The following is a 16902-nucleotide window of genomic DNA, read 5'->3' as shown; positions in this document are numbered from 1 at the left end:
GCACAAAACTGCGTGCACATCGCCTCGTTGCTAAATCTTTTTATTGAAGGCTTCCCAGCTGCTGCTATAATCTCCTGTGGGATGTTGCAAATATGCAAGGCCGCCCAAAACCAGCACTGCGGAGGCAAGGACGACAGCCTTGGTACTGCCATGTAAGTCCACGAAAGAGGTACCTCCTCTTTTCATTGCTAAAGTCTGCTAGGAATGTTCGCAGAGATTACAGCAGCGGACACAATTTGTGATGCAGGTGTCTGGTGGTTTACGTTAAAACAGTTAATGTAGATGTCACGAATTTGGTTGTTTCACATACAGTTGCGCAACAGGTTAGAATTGATCTTACCTTGTTCTAAGCTATATTAGCCGTTAAAATTTCGTAAGTCCACGTGTGTCCTCACAAATATATCCCACAGGTTACCCGACGTTAGAAATTCTGAGCCAGTGAATTAGTGTTAACTGTGGCTTATTACCGTCATTTGGTCCTTTCAGACTTTCAGCTAAGTTTGTTTAAAAAAGTTTTAGAGAACGACGACGCAGGACTGATAGTTGAGAGTCGGTGCTTGTTTGCGTCTCTTCTTTTTGTCCCGTGAGTTAGTGCGCTGTTACTGCCCATAAAGAACAATGTTTTTATCTTAAACTTTTCCATTCACCTTGGACTAGTGCATGGCTAGTAGAGCCAAAAACACAAGCCAACATTCGAAAACAAAAAAATGAAAAGATCCTTGGGCGAGCAAGTTGCTGAACCTTTCATATGTTTTCTCGTGCTTCATGTAAAGTCAAGCATATTACAGAAGCTTCTTTTAAGTTACTGCTTCTTCGAAGGCAGGTAAAGCAACAAATAATACCCATGCCACACGGGCAGAGAAAATGGCATTTACCTCCGAATGCCTTCAGATTGAAGGTGATTCGCGCGGTGCCACACGAATGAATGAAGTGGCATTCGCCCAAATGCCATTCGTCACCTAATGCCATCGCCAGTAAGCCATACTGAGCACCTTGAGAGAACCACCGCCATCATCTTTTGCAAACGTCAAAAAAAAAAAAAAAATCCTTTATAGAGAAATGAAGAGTGAGAGTGTGGCGATGAACGTTGTAATGAACTCGTGCCTATTCAAAAATGAATTTGTTGGCATGCTATAAAGAAAACGTTTAGGTTCACGTGGACAAACCTGCACAATTTTCAACAAAATGAATTCATCACATTGAGATATAAGAGCTTTCTTTCATTTGGCAATGTTAAGTATGCACGTGCAGCTTTGGAGGTGCAGTTCACATGAAGGTTGCCTTGCATGCCTTTGTAGTCGGGAAGGAAATTGCTTCACAGCACTGTTTTGATCAGGATGCTGGTGTTTTAATTGAGGTGCTAAATGGACCACGAAACTAGGATGTTACTATCCTGTTGAACTAGTAGCACAAGTTTGTATCATTCACAAACATACTGAAGTAATATGCACAAAGTGATTAATTGTAAGCTTTGAAGTATGTACATGTGCCCCTACTTATTGCAGCACCCTGCCATTCAAACTTTGTGTGGTCACAAACTGTTCAAGAATAAAGATCATTGAATTGGTTGGGATGTAAATTTATTAAACAGCCATGTTTAATAAATTTACATCCCAACCAATTCTATTCACTCGTTTAAGGGGCGAGGCCACTGGCTCCGTTTATTCCAGTCTTCACACCATTAGTAATGGCCCGAATTATTTTGCTCAAGAAGTGCACACATTTTGTGGAGTCCTCTCTCTTTTATTACACCAACCACTAGCAAGCTTTAGATCATCCTACGGAGAAGCCGGTTGACGAGGTCCTCTCGGTTTCCAAAGTCGCCACCCTCGCTGTAGTGGTTAGTCTTCTTGCGCCATCCACCGCGGGGTGTGTTCAGCTTGAAGTGCCACAGGAAGTTGTTGGCTTTTTTGAAGTTGGGACCTACTGTGTAGATCTCGTGGATGAGGTCCTCAATACAGATGATGCCCAGCTTGCCTGCATGAACAAGATAATAAGTTAGCTCCACACTTCTGATAAATTGATATGTGGGATTTAACATCCCACTCCACACTTCTGGTGGTTCTTATTAGTATCACACAATGGGTGAGCTTTGGAGACAACGTGCAAGTATTAGGCCATTATGGGGTTACCATTTCAGTACTCTGCCAAATGGCGTACGATTGATACCTGCTGCCCTCCGGCCCAGTTTTACACAGGAAGGTTCGAAATTAGGCATAATATGCCAAATCAGACTGATAGAAATGTCCAGCCATGTGCAAGTTTTCCTCTAGTTCATGAGTGAGGAACGAGGAAAATGCTCAGGCGCCGATTTAGTTTGTGCACATTTTTCTGACCAAGCCAGCTTCTTTTAGCTACTGACTGGTTAAGGGACATACTGTGCACTGATATGCAATAGAGGCCACACATTGTTGCAAAAGGCAACAAAATACACAGCATGCTGCAGCAGCAGTGACATTCACATTCAAAGGCCAACTTTGAAAGTTTGAACACCCTACAACACCTTCAAAGGCATACATAACAGTACTACACAGTTTCACTTGTGAGTGCATATTAAAAAAGGAATAACTTTGAAAACTTCACCAAACTGACCACTCTGCACAGTCATCCCCTTAGCTGTCTCAACATTGCAACGTCACCATAGTAACTGTAGAAAGTGAAGCATTACGTGCCCTAACAACATGTGCTGTAAAGCTTTCTACCCTGTCATGCATCCCCATCCCACTGTCACAGTAGATTCATAATCACGAACTGTCTCAACAGAAAAAGCAACCTATTTTGAGATTTGCTACCGTTCCCAGTAAGTCACGTAAAAAGTTGTTCCATATATCTAAGCTGTTTCGATCATGTCACTAGGTAGGGTATCATAAAATGTGGACTCTGGGTGGTGAAATATAAAACAAATACTTAAAAAATTAAAGCAGGGGCAAGACTTGGAATTTGAAGATCTCGACTGACCAAGGCGCTTCTCGATGACAGAGTTGTCAGACAGGGCCACCCTGCGGTCATCCAAGCGGCCAAACCCTCGCTTGTAAATCATTTCACGAACGGTCTTGAGATTGGGATAGCTGCAAAGATGATGTACACAAATGTCACATATGACACAACAGTTGTGTTTCAACAAGAATTGCAAAATTCCATACACATAACCAGCTGATGTTATGAAAATAAGTTAATATATTTTTTTCCTACCTAGGAATGCCACCACTTCTAGAAAGACATAACTAAGTTATTTCATACAGTATTACACGGGATACTTTGATTTCAATCCGGCCAATTTCACCCTATCTAGAGGTCCCAGTCAGTGCCCCACACACTTCCCGTGGGGGGGGGGGGGGGGGAATTTTTATCACAGTAAAACCTCTGCGATACAACTATTAACTCTTGCAAATTTTGGAGTGGTAAGATTTTTTGGCCGGGTATGGTTTCCGCCAAAGCCCTCTGGCTATCAATATAATGGAGAACAGTTGTTGCCAACAAATTTCCACCATGCAACATTTATTACAAACGTATGTTACCATGCAGGTACAAACTGCCTATGCTTTTGCAGAAGACATGAAGCCCTAGTTGACAGATGGCGTTCACATGCACTGGCGTGTTCTGCTATCGCACCGTTTTTCAAGTGCCTGTCGCATCAACGCAAACCATGTCCTTGCAATGCAACATTCTATGAAAGGTGGACAATGACCGAAAGGGGAAGCGGACAGTCTTGGCAAGGGAGCTAGGCCTCGCAATGTCAACACGCACACCTGCCACTCTCCTGCTTGCACAGGAGACTGAAATTTTAGGCAAACCTCCCGAGTGTGCGGGATGGCCATTAATCTCCGGGAAAATATCCCCAATATCACCACACCATGGAATTAGTAACAAAGGACAGCAGTTATAAATTTTCTGCCCTTAATCTATCGTGTGCAAGGCCACTTTTGCCGCAATATTATGGTGTTATGTGGAAACTCATAACAAGATTAGAAAGGTGCTGCAAGCTGTCAGGGCTTGCAACACACCTGGCTTATCAATTTCACATGCACTGTTTGTTTACAAGGACAAATATGATTGTCGACGCCTAAAAATTTGAATATTTATGCGCCCCAGAGAGACATAAAAAGTGTATGCTAGCTTTCTTTTGTCACATATGAATTATCCATGTCTTCTGGTGAGGCAAATTTCGGATGACGCAAATACTTTTTTCGAGACCCCGCGTGATTTGCATCACCAAGGCTGTACTGTACTTCAATTTTGAAACTAGCCTTCGGTCAATAATTTAACTTTGCTAATTATATTACACTCATTCTAACCCAATGGTAACAGCAGTATAAAATAAGCACCAGACTTTCGCAGTATTCGGGAAACAGTGAATGTGCCAAACATGCGGCACAGCTGAGGTGTCTGCCGCAAAGCAATGCCAGGCTATCACTGAAAAAACTGTTACTTAGGCTCGATTATGACATTGCATTCCACTCTCAAAGGAGAAGCTCAAGCGCACTCCAAATTTGTTTTCCTTACCTCTTGTTTAAATTAGTTGAACATTTATAAATTAACTAATGGCCACTTTAGTATCAAACAAGATTTGGCTGTACCTAAGTAGGAACAATTTATACCACAGTTAAACCCTTTTATAAGACACACCAGAGAACAGTTCATGGTCCTTATATGCAGGGTATCATTTTCTGATCAACCCGTTTCAATGCAGTCACACTGGTGTCTCATACCCATTTGTCTCATATTCAGATGAAGGGGTTTAACTGTATTACATTTAGAAATGGTTATAGCAACCAACTTAGTGAGAAGTGTCTGGCAATGCGCGACTTTCCCCCAAGTCCATGGAAGGGGAACGGGGGAGTTCTCGTGCGCCAACATGATTTATGCACATTTTTCTGACCAAGCCAGTTTTCTGTTAATCACAGGCTGGTTAAGGGACAGTGCATCTCGAATGCAAACAGCAGTGTCAAGTACACGTGTCACGCATGCAGTCATACGCTCCACCTGAAGCCACACCATAACTCCTCCTATTAGAGTGTACCAAACTTTTGAGAAGCGATTGTTTGCCCTGGCATCAGTAAGATTTTAGGGGCTTTTACCTCAAGAGCAATTACAAACGCAAATGTGCTGGTGAAAGGAATTACACGAAACCATTTCTGAATGAAGATCCATCACTAAGGTATATTAAAGGAAATGTGTATACGTGTTCCCACTGCACGTGTTCTGTGGACACGAAGCACGGAAAATTAGACTGCAATGTCAAGTAGTAGGCGTGACAAACATTTTGGCAGTACGCACGCAGTTATAAATGAAAATTCCTTCAACTACATGCCATGCAACTCTTCAAATGAGCTACCAGCAGCATTCCTGGAACAGACGACGTCCGCCTATGAATCTGCCACAATTCCGCGCCACTGATTGGACTAGATGCCACAAGCCTTGGCTGAGACCACATTTAGTTGTTAAACGGACTTACAACAGAAGTTGTGATGGCACCAAACATAGCATCGTAAGTTACTTAGGTCGCATGCACAACCGCTGTTTATTCAACTGAACAATTCCAGGTTCGCGATTGTGACACTGGTGGCCCAGAGAACAAGATGCACATGCTTTGACGCGCCGGCGTGGCTGTTCACAACTCGGCTACAGTGGCGCTCCCACACGGCAACTGGTGAAAGCGGTGATGTGGTGATAGAACGAAAACTTACTTTGCGACAACATGCGAACCGTGCCACGTTATCGTCGTGTCCCACAACTTCTTGCGCGTGCGGAAACTGAAGTTCGATAAATTTTGTTGGTTCAAGGCTGTGCAATTTTTCTGCTTCAATAATGGCCGAATAAAAAAGAAATCGCGTGTACTGCGGGCTGTAATGCTCAAACTTCACTGTGAAAATCGTAATTAGCGTGCTTGGTTTTCTTTTAGACTGGCAACGAAAAAAGCAACGGGCTATCAAACTGCACACCGTGAAACTTTTCAAAATTGTTCTTACCAGCATTAATTCGAAATCGACTAATTCCTGATACGAAAATGTATTTCTTGTATATTTACTAAAACCACGACATGAGGAGACACGCTGTACGAGGACCTTGGGATTCATGTTCACCACTTGGGGTTCCTTAAAGTGCTCATCAATTTAAGCCATGGTTGTTTCTTTGCATTCAGCCCTATCGAAATTCTGCCGCAGTGGCCGGCAATCTAGCCCACCGATCTCAGCAGCACGGCACTTAGCGTACTGTGCTACCCACGGTGAGTAATGCCGAGTTAAACACACCCGCCACAGGGGTCCAATGGCAGAGGCACTCGGCTGCAGATCTGTATGTCGTGGAATCGAAGTCCGGCCGCATTTTCGATGGAGGTGAAAATGCTTGAGGCAATGTGTGTTAAGATTTAGGTGCACATTAAGGAACTCCAGGTAGTCGAAATTTCCGGAGTCCTCTGCTACGGGGTCTCTAATAATGATATGGTGGCTCTGGGATGTTGAACCCTAACTGTCAATATTAATCATGAGAAACAGTCGAGTGCTCTTATTTTTTGTTTGGTCTACAATAATTAACGCGGTTAATACAACTACGCTTTTGTGAGCGAAAAAGACGACAATCTCGTCGCAATCGACACATGCTAGCAGCAGCTGGGCAGACGTTACTGCCGTTCGGGATCGAGTGCAAGCATGTCTAGGCCACTCAAATTTTAGCAACATGATTGATTTTTGTAGTGTTATGCCAGCGTCCACATACGCAAGGAGCTTTCTGTACAACATTGATACGAAGAGCGAAGATGGAAGCAATTTAGTAAACCGGTTGGGCAAAATGGCCTGCAGTGCCACATGGTTACCTGCGAAATGCCCTAGCATTGTGGTTCCCAATCTCGCTGTTTTGAATATGTGGCACATGGGAGCACGGCTTATTTAATTAGAAACTTTGCACGGTGAAACAATTTTACCCGATCTTTTTCATGCCAGCAATAACGCCACTACCGCTAAATGCCTTGGCATTCTCAGTCAAAATGATCGAAGTGGTAAAGAAACAACCGACAGCACAGGCGGTTCCACGTTACCTGTCTGGAGTGCTGGTTACCGTTGTGGATATATTCGGCCGCATAATAGCCGGACCGAGCGGACGACAAATATATGCAGTTTGACGCACGCTGGATGCCCGATCCAGTGGCTCAGTACGACGAAACATCACCAAATCGGCTCCTGCGCCAGCGCGTCATACGTCGAATACGGCGCAAGATCATACCGCATGTCCCGCACTTTATGCACTTAATCATGAGCTGCTTCATTCAGGGGAATTCCAGTGCCATGGAAAATTATCCTAGCTGCAAGTGGCGGCGACGGTGCAGTGACATCTGTGACGAACGCTCTGGGCCATTTTGATTTTCTACAACAGCCATTTTGATTTTCTTGAGGCGCCCCGTATAGTCACTGAATGTTGCGAATGGCCGGTGATAGACGCTCCTAAATCTGACTTTGGCAATATTTTTCAATGTTATCAGCATGGTGCAGTACACCTGATTTGGCGCAGGAGTGAAATCACTGAGTAGGGCTCTTCGACATTACTGAGCATGGCTTTGGAAACTCGTCTCCCTTTATGGTGATGACGAATCGAGCAGGAGCTGGGATTAAACAAGGAACAAGTACGAGAAAGAAAATGTCGTGCACGCTCACCCCCAGGTGATGTAGGGCTCGGCAATCCTCAGCATGTTGATGGTGGCCTTGTTGAGCTTGACGAAAGTGGCATTGTTGATCTGTCGCAAGCGCAGCAACTGCAGCACTTTCCTCGGCTTGGGGCTCACACCGTTCACACTGCACAGACATGGGGCAATGTAGTGGCGAGTCTAGTAGCCGCCCACGTAGTCTCTTAAAGATCACAGGTGCCACAGGCCAGTCTACTAAACACCTACTCCGAGTTATGCCACTACACGGGTATGGGGTGTTGAAATTACGCCCACTTAAGTAAACACCGGAAATTCTAAACAGGCAACCGCATATAATGACAAATAGGATGTGCTTACCCCCTAATACGGATGACGACCGCAAGCTTGGGCTCCGCAGGAACGTAGAAATTTCCCTTGTTCCTGGCCACACGCTTCAGACGAATCGTGTCACGCTCCTGTCTTCTGTATTCCTTGACATACTGCTCGGCCCTCTTAAAGATCTCGAGGCGCTTGGCACGCTTGGCCTGCACGAGAGAACAGGGAAGAGGATGTCAAAACCACGGCAGGGCACACACGACGCGGCCTCTCTCACCTTCCTCTGCTTAATAGCATTCTCTAGCTGTTTAACTTTAGAGATGGCACGCTGCTTGCGGCGCTTAAGGAGGGTCTCGGGAACCTCCGGAAGCTTCTGTTTTTCGGGCTTGGCTGCTGTCCTGTGCAGAGAAAAAGAACACTCGTAGCAACTATCACTCAATGCGTGCCCGACGACACTGAAGCGGTTGTGTTTTTTTTTTTTTCAAGAACGTTTTATACAAACGCGGCAACAAATAATTACGGCAACTGACTCAGTAGTTATTTACGTTCACGTACTGTGCGGATGACATTTCGAGAGCAAGTTTAGAGCACGATGTAGATGGATTTTTCTAATACAAGCGACGGCACTTACGTCGGCGCCATGGCTCCCTTGGGAAAGAACACATACGGGGATCAATGGCGCCCACCGGAAATTGGGTGTCCTAGTGGCCGCAGAGAGAAGTAACGTTAAGCGAAAACTGCAAATGTACGGCTTCCGAGATTTTCAACGTAATTTTTTTTCTTTGAGAAACGTTTGAACAAATGCTCAGAGGCAATGTTTGTGCTGAAGCTATTGCAACTAAACGTGGAGAGATGGCGTCGTCGTCAAAGACGTCGCGGATATGGCGATTTCGATGGCGGTTGCGAGCGCTGTTGCTGGAGGTGTGCAACCCGTGCGATTGTAAACATTCGGAGTAGCACAGCAGTAGCGTTGACTGCTCTCTAGCGCCTCCGTTCCGCCACATCTCCATCGTCAGTTCGCGCAGTGCGGACTTCAGTGCCGGTGCGTTGCGCACACCTGAGCGTTCGCTCACGTAAAAAAAGAAAAGAAACAAGCGCATCGGCAGTATTTCGGCGTGCATCGAGCGCCTTGCCTCGGAGAGCGTCGTCGGCGCGGCGCCGCTAGAGCTCCTCGCCCGCCGCTCTCCATGCTGCGTGCGCCGACGCGACCTTGACGGCTTCGCCCCCGAATCGGAGAGACAGCGAAGAGGTACCTGGCTGAGTGCGTGCGCTTGATCGCCGACGTAGCGAAAAGTCAACGATATATTATGGTGGTAACTGTGGCTCCCGCAGACAAAACTATGGTGCTGCAGCGGCTGATCTCTGTGCGTCGTCGTGAGCGGCTCGAGGGATAGACATCCCGGAAAAGAAACATTGTCTCGCGGATCTGCGACGGAGTTTCGACAACCATGTCTTCGTCGGGACCGACCCGTCAGAGGTCGTTCCGAGACCGGTTGCACGGCATCGGTCTCTCCTGGCAGTAAGTACGACTACGCTGTTACACTTTCGCTCCGGCGGCACTGTTCCTATGCGCGGGTCGGCGTCGCCGTAAGCCTAATGAGCTAGGTGGGTCCTGCGCGGGCACCCGGGCAATGTCGGCGCGTAATTTTACGACAGGACGTTGACGCCAGTTGCCGTCGCGTGACTGAATCGAGCATTCTCGCGCTCTCTCCCTCGCTCGTGTCCAATCGCTGCGTTGACGTTTACGGACATCGCGTCAGTGGAGAATTCCCGTGTCGGGACACCCGAGAGCGTCGCGAAGCCTGGGAGGCGGCGAAAACGAAACTTGGGGGGGAAAAGGCTGCGAAGTGTCATTCCAAAGTGTCGCGAGCCATCTTGCCCATTTTTTGGTGGCGTCGTGCCTTAGCTGGTGCTGCGACATGGAAGCGATGAACATGACGCCACACCGTCGCTGCACCGCTGGGCCTGGGCCTATGTGTTTCTGTTTCATCAGGGACGGTGTCTTCCCCTGCTGATCGGTGAGCGTTGCGGCGAAGCTTTCTGCAGGGGCGAGGTAGTACGCACCTTGCTCAGCAAGCGTGGTTTTGTGGGCGTTCTTGTGGCGGGAACTTTGGCTTTCCGTGACCGTGTTTATTTTCTTCCCGTGAATATATGTCGGTAATAAAAATATACCATTCTGTCTTTATTTTATTTATTTAATCTAGATGTGGGCGTGCACTTTCTGATTTACACACTTACACTCAAGTTTTGTTCTTAACTTTTAACGACACATATCTGTTGGACATATGGTACATGCGCAGAAACGCGAATCTCTTATCAGTCTTGCCCACGTGTTAATTGCTTGTGACCAGCAACAGCTGTGTAACGAACACCAAGTCAATATCTGGGCATCATTCGTGCTGCGCATGCATATATTCTGAACTTGCGCAGCTTATGTATATTTGTGCGTGGAGGACCCTTTCGTAACAAATGATTTCCTTGCGGCACAATATCCAGTAACTAGAAGTAAACAAATGAATACTCGGTGGTCTCGGTGATATACACGGTGGTCTCGTCTATTAAGGCTAAATCAGTCGCTCGTAGTAATTTCCAGTTATAAGAACATCGGTTGGCGGTGACAAGCGTGTGCTGACATAACATTGGCGTGAATCTAAATTATTCGTTCAAACGATGGGTATAATATCAACACCCGCCACGGTGGTCTAGTGGCTAAGGTACTCGGCTGCTGACCCGCAGGTCGCGGGATCAAATCCCGGCTGTGGCGGCTGCATTTCCGATGGAGGCGGAAATGTTGTAGGCCCGTGTACTCAGATTTGGGTGCACGTTAAAGAACCCCAGGTGGTCAAAATTTCCGGAGCCCTCCACTACGGCGTCTCTCATAATCATATGGTGGTCTTGGGACGTTAATCCCCACAAATCAATCAATAATATCAACACAAAGCACGACAGTTTTTCTCAAAATACTTTCACGCTAAAAAACATCCAGCCATATCTGCAGCGCCCACCAATAAGGCTTTGGTTTCTGCGTTCATACTTGTGCGTAGTATCGAGTAAAAAGCGAATGTTGCGCATACCTCGGGCAAAACATCAACACGTCAATGTACGGTGGCGTGTTTCTTTATACTATAAAATTCACACATGAACAATTGTAAGGAACGTAGCATTTATTACACTAAGCTGACAATGCAACGCTAAGCACGAAAAGGCGGGTGTTTTTTTGGCACTTAAACGCAGCGCCCCCAGAATCCAATTCACCGATTTTATCGCGCAGAACATCAAATAAATTCACTCTCTCCAGACGGAAGACTGATATGTGGGGTTTAACGTCCCAAAACCACCATACGATTATGATAGATGTCGTAGTTGAGGGCTCCGGAAATTTCGACCACCTGGGGTTCTTTAACGCGCACCCAAATCTGACCACACGGGCCTACTACAGCATTGTCGCCTCCATTGAAAATGGAGCAGCCGCAGCAGAGATTCGATCCCGTGACCTGCGGGTCAGCAGCCGAGTGCCTTAGACCGCCGCGGCGGGGCAGACAGACGGAATACTATCGTCATTCGACGTTTGCAGTAATTCATATACGGGGCCAATATTTTTAAAAGGTGCACCGTCTCACATTACTCAAGTATTCGATTAATATGCGTGTCGCATTGAATTTTCTGTTCGGTTCGTTAAATTAACGCCGTGCGCACGCACCTTTTTGCCAGTTAAACATATTCACTGCGGACACTTTGTTGATTGATTGATTGATTTGTGGGGTTTAACGTCCCAAAACCACCATATGATTATGAGAGACGCCGTAGTGGAGGACTCCGGAAATTTCGACCACCTGGGGTTGTTTAACGTGCACCCAAATCTGAGCACACGGGCCTACGACATTTCCGCCTCCATCGGAAATGCAGCCGCCGCAGCCGGGATTTGAACCCGCGACCTGCGGGTCAGCAGCCGAGTACCTTAGCCACTAGACCACCGCGGCGGGGCCGCGGACACTTTGTCGGGTGCTTTTTAACTCAATATATGGAATGCAATGCATCGTCGCTTTATTTTATTTTTTAATTTGCCAGTTTTTTGTCATTTTCGTGTTGCTACGTCGTTCTAAAGGGAGCATGCTGTTTGGCTCATGTAGGAGTTCTTTTGGTCTCTGCAAACCGAAGGGAGGCACAAACTATGGAAACGACAACAAATAAGTTGATTTTTTTTTTTTGATAGCGGTAGCGTCTTTCATAACCATATCGCAGTTTTAGGACGTAAAACCACAGATATAATTATTGATAGCGGTATTGGCCCCGCTCTCATGTCATCAGCTGTTTTAATCAAGAGCTGAATGATGGATTAGGCAACAATGCTTAGCACGTTTCCTGGCGCTCAGCGACCTGACCTGTAGTCCGCGTATAGACCAAAGCTTTTAGGTAGTCGATGCTGTTGTTTTGTTACGTGCTCAGATTATTCGCGGAAAGCGACATCCGCCATCATCATTATACCTGTGTGCGTGTTCTTACACTGTGTGTGCGTATAGGAGTGGCCATGTCTGGTGTAGCCAACGTGTCGGCGGTGAAATCTATGCCACGGCGCTATAGCTTATTTCGGATAGGGGGTGGGGGGGGGGGTCCTCGCCAATATTTACTTATGGTCTTGAGCTCGCCTCTTACACGTAATGACACGTACGAAACTCTGCTCAATCGATTAAAATAGAAGTCTAAATTGGGAACTTTATTTTGTGTTGCATCGAATGTAAACATTCACTGATATATCTTGATGCGCGTCCTATTGACCGTTCATCCTGAACACTGAGGATGACCGTACAATCAACTTTCCGAATCGAATAATAGCCTTCAGTTGTAGAGTATAATACTGGGTGTTTCACTTTCAACCCCGTTGAGATAAAAAAAAAGTTTGTGTCTACGCATTCGTATTATTTTATACGGCTTATTTACAAGTACTCAAAATAGATAGATAGATATGTGGGGCTTGACGTCCCAAAACCACCATATGATTATGAGAGACGCCGTAGTGGAGGGCTCCGAAAATTTCGACCACCTGGGGTTCTTTACCGTGCTCCCAAATCTGAGCACACGGGCCTACGACATTTCCGCCTCCATCGGAAATGCAGCCGCCGCAGCCGGGATTTGAACCCGCGACCTGTGAGTCAGCAGCCGAGTACCTTAGCCACTAGACCACCGCGGCGGGGGCAAGTACTCAAAATTCGTGCAGTGCCGTTCGAGAAAGTACGTCCAGTCGTACTGAAGAACTTGTAAACATGTAGCCATTGATTTCAGTTGTCTAGTCTGCATCAACCGTTACATTCACAATAACGAAAAAAAATAAGGAAAAAAAAACGCAACGTTACGTTGGTGTAGATGGTCGTGGGGTGTTGAGTTCGGTGGGCGAAGAACGTGCGATGCGGCAAAGTAAAACCGTGTGGTAGAAGGTACGCTGAAATGATTGAGGATGACGTTTGACTGGTTTTGCTCTAATTCAGCAAGACATTTAAACGGTTCCGTGTTCATGTAACACCCACTGGCGCATACCCAAAGAGGCACTGATGTAGCGGGAGGATGGGGGGTGGTGGTCAGATTTTTCACGAAAATCGTCAATTTTGCATGTGTACATTATATAAACAGGCACGCATCGAATCGCGATCGCACCGACACACACAAAGTATGGTCGAACCTCCCACCCTCTACTAAAATGTCTGGCTACCCGACTGCTGAGAGGATCCATCTTGCTAGGAAGCGCAGCCACTATTACAAAGAACACACAACACAAGCGCTTAGAGAGAAGTTCGGAATGGTAAGCCCCCCCTACCCGCCCGCACCCCCCCCCCCCCCCAAATTTTCGCGGAAATAAATTGCTGCACCCCCTGCTAACAGCCATTACTCCCGTTTCGTGACGTCAAAACGTAGGAGGCTGTCACGTGGGAACTGGACAAAGCGACGTTTATTGCTCACTCCGGCTCGCTCGGCACAGTCTGTAAGCAGATGACCGAGCTGATCTAAGCTATAGTGCTGGACCGTCGCGGTGTTCCTTTACAATGCGACCGTCGTGAGCGTCATGACGTCATGAAGGGTATCACACCCATGAAACGAAAACTGAAAAGGGGTTCGTGGATGCATGCTTCTGAACTTGGTAGTGTATATTTATATTTCCTGGATATCCAACGTACGGAACCGTTATTTATTTATTTGTTTATTTCTTTATAATACCCAGAGCGCCCGTGTGGGATATTAGTGTAGGGAGGAGGGGAAAAACGAATACATAATAGGGTGTTTTTGAATAGGGGCCCCAAATACCTTTGTGTATGCACGCTTTGGGTCAAGCAGGAGCGATGTGTTTTCGAATAGGGTCTGCGGCGCTTTGGATACTCTCCCGATTTTTGGTCACGTCACTTCAGTGGGTGCCATCACGTTTGTCTAACGCAAAGCTTTTGGGGCAGGCTTTGGAGCTCCCGCTAAATTCGAGAAGTAGCGTCCCCAACGCGAAATCCTAACGCGGTTTAGGTTTCGCGCATGCGCGGTAGCCTCGACGCTATTTCCTTAGGGCTCAAAACTTTTGGGGCCCCTATTCGAAAACTCCCTGTTAGCGTCGACGTCTCACAAGCAGCACTTTTTAAAGAAAGAAAAAAAAATTAAGCATGTTTGAAATTGCTACGTGCGTTCGGAACTATTCTTCACACAGATTCCAACGCGCGCCCTCCATCTGCGGAATTTTCGCGGAGTAACTCGGGTGGTGGCAGCTCGCGTCGCAACAGCGAGCTGTCTTCGCGCCAGTGTCGATGAAGCCAGGCCGTTTCGACACCGCCTGCTGCAAAATGGTTGCACGCCTTGGCCGCCGAAGTGGCTCAATGAAGTGGGGAGACCGCCGAGGGTCGTCGTACGGGGCGACGTGTAGTGGTTTTCGCTTTTATTTTGTCGACGAGGAAGAAAGGGCGCTCGTGTCAAGGCTGACTCGGAGCCCTGAGAAGCGTGCCGGCTAATGGGAGCGGGGCTACCGTGCCTTCCGCTGCTGCTGCGGCTGAGTGTGCACTGGTTGGCGGCCGACGGTGCGTGGCGGCCATGATGTCCGACGTTCACAAAGTCGTTGGGCGGGGCCATTGAGGGGTCTTCTAATGTTTGAATAAATCAATCGATCATTCAATGATAACCTGCCCAGAAATGAATCATCGCACAAAGTGATCACTACTACTACTACTACTACTACTACTACTACTACTACTACTACTACTACTACTACTACTACTACTACTACTACTACTGCTACTACTACTAATACTCTGTGGCGTACCAACTCTTTCGCGAGTGGCGAAGCAAACACCACTCACTCGTCCGCCGGAATATATATATAATATAGGCAGGCATGGTGGTTGAGTGGCCGTAGCGTTGCATATAGTCCAGTAGATCCTCCGTGACCTAGAGTCTGGCCTTCATCAGGATCTGGCCTTCATCATCCTGATGAAGGCCAGACTCTAGGCCGAAACGTCGAAATAAACCACGTTGTGACCACTCACGGAGGATCTAGATCACTGGACAAATATATATATATATATATGTGTGTGTGTGTGTGTGTGTGTGTGTTGTGACAGTGCCTCTTAAAACTTTCATTCTTTCGTAAGAACATAATTGAGTGACTACTGTTAAGGCGGAAAACTTCACACTTGTTGGTTTTCTCAGCGTGCAGCCGAGTGACCACTGTCGAACCCCCCTCACCTTCCCAACTTTTCTCAGTAGGGGGGGGGGGGGGCTCGCGCCTTCCTGTTGATACGCATATGCTGCTACTACTACTACTACTCTTACTACCACTACTACCACTACTACTCCTGCTACTGAGAATAATAATAATAACGCGAAGGGAGCAGAACACGGTAACTACTGCTTTCCGATTGTAACATACGAAGCACAAAAAAAAAAAAGTTATTCTGACAATTGAGCCGCCTCCGTCTTTTAGATGCATATGACTTGGATACACATGACATGCAATCACGTCACTGAAACCGCCCCGTTGAAGCACCAGCATGAGAAGACGCAAATTTGTCATTTCACATTAATGTTATCAATATTTTATATCTGGGGTTTAACGTCCCAAAACCACCAAATGATTATGAGAGACGCTGTAGTGGAGGACTCCGGAAATTCTGACCACCTGGGATTCTTTAATATTAATGTTATCAAAACATCCTATGCGGGTTCTTCCGCTACACACGCATGCAGGCGTTCTGGACACGTCCTTTTCACACTGACGCCACTCGTTATCAGAGCCACCATCGTGGAGTGCCGCATTTCAGAAGCGGCGTCGATGACTTCACGTGCAACCTATCTATATAGTGATTTTCAGGCCCATTGCCTTTCGGTGATCTGTCCTGAAATTACCGGCCGTGCGTGAAAAGGTGCGAACTTTTTGAAACGCGTAAGAAAGGTCCATCGCACCAACAAAAAAAAAGTTGACAATATTATTTCACTTTCCTTCGTGTTTCACTAGCTACGTAGGTGTTTCTAATCCCGGCGAAATTTTTCGGAAGATCTGTAAATGCAATGGTTGTCTTCTCTCTCTCAGATACATACATATGCATGCATGCATGCATGCATGCATGCATATGTACATTCATTCATTCATACATACATACATACATACATACATACATACATACATACATACATACATACATACATACATACATACATACATACATACATACATGTACATGTTGTATGTATACTGTACACACTGGCGCATATGGTGCGCATACACCGAAATTTAGTCCACCCAAAACTTTACTGAAGGCTTGCACCGGATAACACAATACAAGCGTCTGCCTACATGCGAGGAGGAACGTAGCCAGAATTTTTTTTCTAGGGGGCCCCATACTTTATGTATGTTCGTGCGTGTGTTTATACCCATGCAAAATTGAAATATTTAAGGGGGGGGGGCAAGCAAACGGAAAAAAATTCACTCC

At 46.5% G+C, this 16902-nt stretch overlaps 2 protein-coding genes across 3 annotated transcripts in view; one reads left to right on the top strand and one right to left on the bottom strand.

Annotated features, from left to right (window-relative positions):
* Positions 1-1722: 1722 nt before the first annotated feature.
* RpL7 (ribosomal protein L7) lies at positions 1723-8714 on the bottom strand. Of its 2 annotated transcripts, none has more exons than XM_037421699.2 (6): positions 8583-8714; positions 8229-8349; positions 7994-8160; positions 7647-7784; positions 2959-3068; positions 1723-1977 (listed from the first exon to the last, which is right to left on the bottom strand). In XM_037421699.2, the coding sequence occupies exons 1-6, from the start codon at positions 8591-8593 to the stop codon at positions 1769-1771; spliced, it is 756 nt and encodes a 251-aa protein (XP_037277596.1). In that variant the 5' UTR covers positions 8594-8714; the 3' UTR covers positions 1723-1768. The 2 variants fall into 2 exon arrangements, with proteins under 2 accessions (XP_037277596.1, XP_037277595.1); XM_037421698.2 differs by lacking the exon at positions 8583-8714 and adding an exon at positions 8507-8535.
* A 197-nt stretch (positions 8715-8911) lies between these two features.
* The window catches only part of LOC119170503 (nuclear receptor coactivator 7-like), a 178464-nt gene continuing 170473 nt past the window's right edge, over positions 8912-16902 (top strand). The window contains exon 1 of the mRNA XM_037421692.2: positions 8912-9470. Coding sequence (XP_037277589.2) covers positions 9400-9470 — 71 coding nt within the window. The 5' untranslated portion in view covers positions 8912-9399. The remainder of the gene's footprint in view (positions 9471-16902) is intronic.

The sequence above is a fragment of the Rhipicephalus microplus genome, chromosome 2, assembly GCF_043290135.1.
Source record: "Rhipicephalus microplus isolate Deutch F79 chromosome 2, USDA_Rmic, whole genome shotgun sequence".
Taxonomy (NCBI): domain Eukaryota; kingdom Metazoa; phylum Arthropoda; class Arachnida; order Ixodida; family Ixodidae; genus Rhipicephalus; species Rhipicephalus microplus.
The sequence above is the reverse complement of the archived record's forward strand: the minus strand, read 5'-3'. Positions and strand labels throughout refer to the sequence as shown.